Source organism: Paroedura picta, chromosome 6 (genome assembly GCF_049243985.1).
Source record: "Paroedura picta isolate Pp20150507F chromosome 6, Ppicta_v3.0, whole genome shotgun sequence".
NCBI classification, from domain to species: domain Eukaryota; kingdom Metazoa; phylum Chordata; class Lepidosauria; order Squamata; family Gekkonidae; genus Paroedura; species Paroedura picta.
In genome coordinates, this window is record NC_135374.1 from 18672451 (window position 1) to 18678240 (window position 5790).

Below are 5790 nucleotides of genomic sequence, written 5' to 3' on the forward strand. Positions count from 1 at the left end.
AGATATAGATATAGATATAGATATAGATATAGATATAGATATAGATATAGATATAGATATATATAAATTTCAACATAAGTACAATTTGCCAGCTGCCCCCAGATGTCCCTCCAAAAGTGGGACAATCTGGTCACCATACCCAAGATGTCAAACCTGATATTTCACTCTTTGTATTATGCTCCATACAGTGTTTCTTATTTTCTTTAACTCAGGAACTGCAACCATCTTCCCCAATCTCTTCAATTTCCCTTCCCCCCCCCCACCATACTTCAACTTTATTTCCTTCCCTCCTCCTGGCAGCCCTTGCATCCTTTCCATTTTTCTTATCTCTTTCCCAGCACTAAGCTACATTTTTCTGAGATCCCCCTTTCAGCTACACATCCTTGTATCTCCTCTCTTGCCTTCCTTCTCTAGCTCCCTTCCTTACCTTTTACAGTCTCTCCCATCCCCTTCATTGTCAGTAATAAAGCCATGGAATCATAGGCAACATTGTAGGAATGGTTCACATATCCAGGATTTGTTATCTCCCCCCCCCCCCACACACACACACAAATTAGATTTCTGATTCTTCGTTGTGTGCCCCTGGCCCCATTCTGTGATTTTTTTTCATCCATACTCTGGGATCAAATCAAAGGAGGAAGAGTCTATAACAACTATTAACTATAGTATATTATTCACTGCATTTGTGTTCTGTCCTTAAAACTATATTCATCATGTATAGAATGGACGTAACACCCACTGAGATGTTCACATTTTGACTAAAAGGCTTCCTATTCAAACTTTGCATTACATAAATGTAACAAAAAATAAACATAGAACTCATCATGTACAGAATGGGCCTAACACCCTCTGAGATGGTCAGCCCTGGAGTAAGTGAGGATAAATATTCTTGAGATACAACATGAGATGCCACTCATCAAGTTGTGCAATATTTCATATGCCCATGGATACGCTTAGACCTGATCAATAATGCTTAAAACACCAATGGAGTATTCAGATACAAATAGAACATTATCAGCACTATTGTAGCCCATACCACTGAATATTTATACCAGTTTCTTTCTTTTTCATTCTCGTGCACCCTTATATTTTCCTTGCTCCCTCTTGGATAAAAAAGGGCACAAGTAGAAGGCACCCAAGGCCAATGGGATCAAAACAGCAAAGACCAGTGAAGCCAAGTTCTAGCCTCAAGACAAATCTCTGAAATGAGGAAACCCTTTCCATTCAAGTTCTATCCTTACCTTATAGTGACTATACTCCAAATTTTGGATTATTTTGCTTGTTCTTTTCAGAACAATCTCTGCTTACTGCTATGGCAGCCCCGTTCACACATAATAAAACAAATTTTATATATAAACTTCACCTAGATAGCCTGTATGGCTCATACCAACTCTGTGGTCTATGATTCTATGTTGACTTGGACATCTCCAAAAGATGCCTGTTTTCCTAATTAATGTGGGAGGGCCTAGTTGGGAGAATGACGGATGCTTTCCTCATGGCTGCATATGTGCTCTGGCCTATTTGCCACAGGGTAGACGTCCAATCAACCAAGGCACACTGAAAGTTTCATTGTGTACAGCGAGGGGATCAGCTAGTAACGTGAAGATCCTATCAGTGCTACAGAACATTGACATGGTAGTGGATGTGCCCATGTATGTTTGCCAGTAGATTAATGAGGCATTCCAGCTGACCCTATAAAATAAGGTCTCTGATCTCTGGTGCTGCTGCCATCTACCCAACTCTCTGCTGCATGGAGGCTTCAATATGCATCTCATCATTACTATTGAACTCTCTCTGCTATTCTCTTGTTGTCTATGGGAAGTGGAAACACGCAAGGTCGTCTCCACTCTTTCTGTAAGAAATGGAGGGATATGGGGACATTGGGGCAAAAAGGAATTCTGCCATGAAGGCTACATTGAAGGGTTTTCGCTAAAGGTAATCTCTCTCTCTCCCCCTCCCCCTCCCCCTCATCCTCCCTTCATCTTTCTCTCTCTCTCTCTTTGTTCTCTGTTCTTCAGCCAGCTTGCTATAGTGGTTAGGATCATGGAATTCTACTCTGGTTAGCCAGGTTTGATTCCCTGCTCCTCCTCCACACACAGCCAGCTGGGTGACCTTGGGTTCACCACAGCACTGATAAAACTCTTCTGACTGAGCAGTAATATCAGGATTCTCTCAGGCTCCATTATCTCACAGGGTGTCTGTTGTTAGGAGAGGAAAGGGAAGATGATTGTAAGCAATTTTCAGACTCCTTCGGGTAGAGAAAAGTGGCATATAAGAACCAACTCTTCTTCTTCAGTAATATCAGGGCTCCCTCAACTTCACCTACCTTACAGGGTGTCTGTTGTGGGGAAAGGAAAGGGAAGGTGACTGTAAGTTACTTTAAGACTCCAATTCTTCTTATTATTATTCTCCAAGTCCAGCCTCACATAGACCATTTATGCACTGGAGGCTTCATGCCAGGCTGCAGGCTACAGCTTTAGTTGTGGCAGGTTGCCCCATCAATTCCTGCACCCACACGGGAGAGCATATGGCCCGGTGTGCCTCAGATGCCCCCGATTTTTGCTCCTGCACAGGAGCTGGGGCAGTGAAGTTCCCAGTGCATAAATGGTCATAGGGAGGCTGTCTTGAAGGATGTCTTCCTTTTCTTCCACTTCAGATTCTTGTTCCATATTGGGAAATGTGTGTGTGGTAATGTTGAGAACTTGTTATTAGTTTTCTGCTGGAGAGGGTGGTGCAACAACAGTCTTTATCAAAGGGATTCTTCACCCCCCATAGAGCGATCATCTTGTAGGACATTGATGGCAGATGTTTCACTTTTGGCCACACAACTTCTGCTTGCAATGGTCTCCTTCAAGGACAGATGAGGTGACAGTGAAAGGTAAAGACGCAGAAGAACACATGAAGAATGGAAGATTTGTTCTTCTTGAAGAGGTCCTGAAATCTCATACCAACTTCAGAGCTTTTATGTGATACCCCTAAACTAACCTCATAAGATCCTGACCCCTCCTACATTTATTGATGGGGACTGATACAATGTATATGTCATTTTAATGACTTACTGCTTTTTATTAATTTGATTATTTATTATTTATATTTATAACATGCTCTTCTTGAACCAGCCATCTCAGGGTGGCTCACCTCATGTTGTTTTCATCCATGCTGCCACCTGCCCTGAGCTACCAGGAAGCTCATCATCAGAAACCTTATCATGATCATGAAAATATGATGATGATTAGACTCAACACAGGCTGGTAGGCAGAAGCAACAAATGTTGGTTAAAAACTGATGGATTACATCCATTTTGATGGAAGATCTTTGCAAAGAGGACATTTGTTTTGTTCAAATTCCTTAAATTCATTCCTTAAATTCATTAAGTATCTCACAGCAACTGCATCTGTCATCCCCATTGGAAATAAGAATTCCCTAGCTGGATCTGACTAAAAGAGCCATCTGGCCCAGGCGAAATCACATTTCCAGCAGCAGTTGTTCATGGTAGGAATCTCACTAGTGAGATGGGAAGGAAAAGGCCACTTCATGTCCCTCCAGCATCTGATTTCTTTTTTCAAGCATACTTCTTGTAGACATGGAGGTTCTGTGTCACCACCCTAGCTAATAAATTCTTCTCTGTTTCTGATTTCCATGTACTTTCTCAGTTGCCAGAAACGTCTGGAGGTCCTATTGATGACACTGGTGTTATTGGCATACGTGGGCATTGTTCAGATGGCTCACTCGTCACATCTACAGTGGGAGAGTGAGTTCCTTTTTGGTATTAGCATATTTCCTGCTTCCCGTACCTTATCTTGCCTTCTCTCAAATTACTACTGTTCTCTCCACTAGCATGGAATAGGGTTGCCAGGTAGTTGTGCTCTAGCCCTCCCCACCCAAGCTGGAACAAAATTGGTGGGAGAAACACCATGACTTCCAGGTGAGCATCAACAGTGCCCTAGGAATGCCCCAAATATATATATATATATTTACCATAGAAATGAAAAAGATTCCTAGAGTATCCTGGTTCTATGAACTTAACTTTCAAGTACTCATACAAAAATGATTTCATGCAATCATGCACCACCCCTTTCCCAATCTTTGTCCCCCAACCGTTCTTTCCCTCTAAGTGCTCCAAGATGGCAACAGAAGAATGGATCACTGTTTAGGTCCAGGCTACAGACTGGAGCAGAGCATTGTAAGTGAGAGCCAGCTTGGTGTAGTGGTTAGGAGTGCAGACCTCTAGTCTGGCGATCCGGGTTTGAATCCGCACTCCCCCACAGGCAACCAGCTGGGTGACGTTGGGCTCAACATAGCCCTGAGAAAGCTTATCTGACTGAGTGAAGCTGAGAGAGCCCTGAGATTACTGCTCGGTCAGAACAGCTTTATCAGTGCTGTGGTGAGCCCAAAGTTAAGCAGGTGGATGCTTCTGGGGGAGGAGAAGGGAATCAAATCCAGCTCACCAGGTTGGAAGCCAGCACTCCTAACCACTACACCAAGCTTACTGAATCTAACTGAAGGCTTCCTCATCAATTAATCTGTTCAATATGGTAACAGGAATATTATAGGAAAACCACAGATGCCCCTCACTGGAACTCTAACTTATTGTCAAAAGAATTCCATTTATAGTCTATACTTTCCTTTGTTCTCTCCAAACTGCAGAGAGAGAGAGGGGGAGGTCCACTTAATTTTATTTACTTGCCCCCCAGCCCCAACCATATGCCCGGTGGAATAGTGTCAATTTGTAGGCCTTGCAGAACATCAGGGCCCAGGTTTCCAACTATAAAATATTTCACCAAGGCCAAATGCACTACATTTGTGCTAATCAATAAAGAGATGAGAACGAAAACTGAGCAAGGATACGTGAGCCACATTCCTCCATAGCCTCCTTTTCTGTGCCTCCAAAAGCAACCTGATTTCCAGAAATAAGCAAACAAAATTTTTCCCAGTGTGGAGAGAAATGCTTTTTGTGGCTGGCATATATCCCACAAGTGTTCATATTCTCAGTGTGTGCATATTGAATATGCCCCGTAGATCAAGGCTAGTCAACCTGTGGTCCTCCAGATGTTCATGGACTACAATTCCCATGAGCCCCTGTCAGCAAACACATGGACATCTGGAGTACCACAGGTTGACTACCCCTGCCGTAGATGACTCCTACAAAAAGGAGCAGTGAAATAAAGCCACAGTGATGGGGGGAAACCTTCCACAAATTGTTCTTTTCCTGTTCCAAAAGGGGCGGTACCTGGTCTAAGCCACTCTTCTGCCGGTTTGGCAACCTGGACAGATTCGCACTAAGAGTGACAGAACCCCAAGGACCACTAGGCGATGATACATCTGTCAACAACATCAAGTTTGCATGCCCAGACAAATCTGTACTGGAAGGAAATGGACCAGCGTGGGGCACATATGGGGAATGGAGTAAGCCCTGCCTTGAATATGAAATGTGTGGGATTCAAACTATGGTGGAGGATCCCATTGGGCTGCATGTGCTGGATCGTACCGAACTCAATGATGTCAAGTTTTTCTGTTGTGAATAAATATTGGCTGTTCCTTCATCTGTGAGGCTTGAGTGTGTTTTCATTTCCCACGATACACGTCACTCAGTTTTCAATTTGATTTCCTTGTGCATCATCCATTAGCATAATCCTTTTCACACATGCTACTGCCAAGACAGGTCTCCACCATCGTATACACCATCCTATATTGGTGTATTTGGTTTTTCCTACCTAAATGCAGAACTTTACATTTGTCCCTATTGGACATTTTATTCAGTTTAGCCCACTTCTCCAGCCTATCAAGACT

General features: G+C 43.1%; 1 protein-coding gene across 1 annotated transcript; it reads left to right on the forward strand.

Annotated features, from left to right (window-relative positions):
• The first annotated feature begins 1764 nt into the window (after positions 1 to 1764).
• Positions 1765 to 5525, forward strand: LOC143840623 (vitelline membrane outer layer protein 1-like). The gene is made up of 3 exons (XM_077344224.1): positions 1765 to 1935; positions 3654 to 3751; positions 5222 to 5525. Exons 1-3 carry the CDS (start codon positions 1765 to 1767, stop codon positions 5523 to 5525), a joined length of 573 nt encoding a protein of 190 aa, XP_077200339.1.
• The last annotated feature ends 265 nt before the right edge of the window (positions 5526 to 5790 follow it).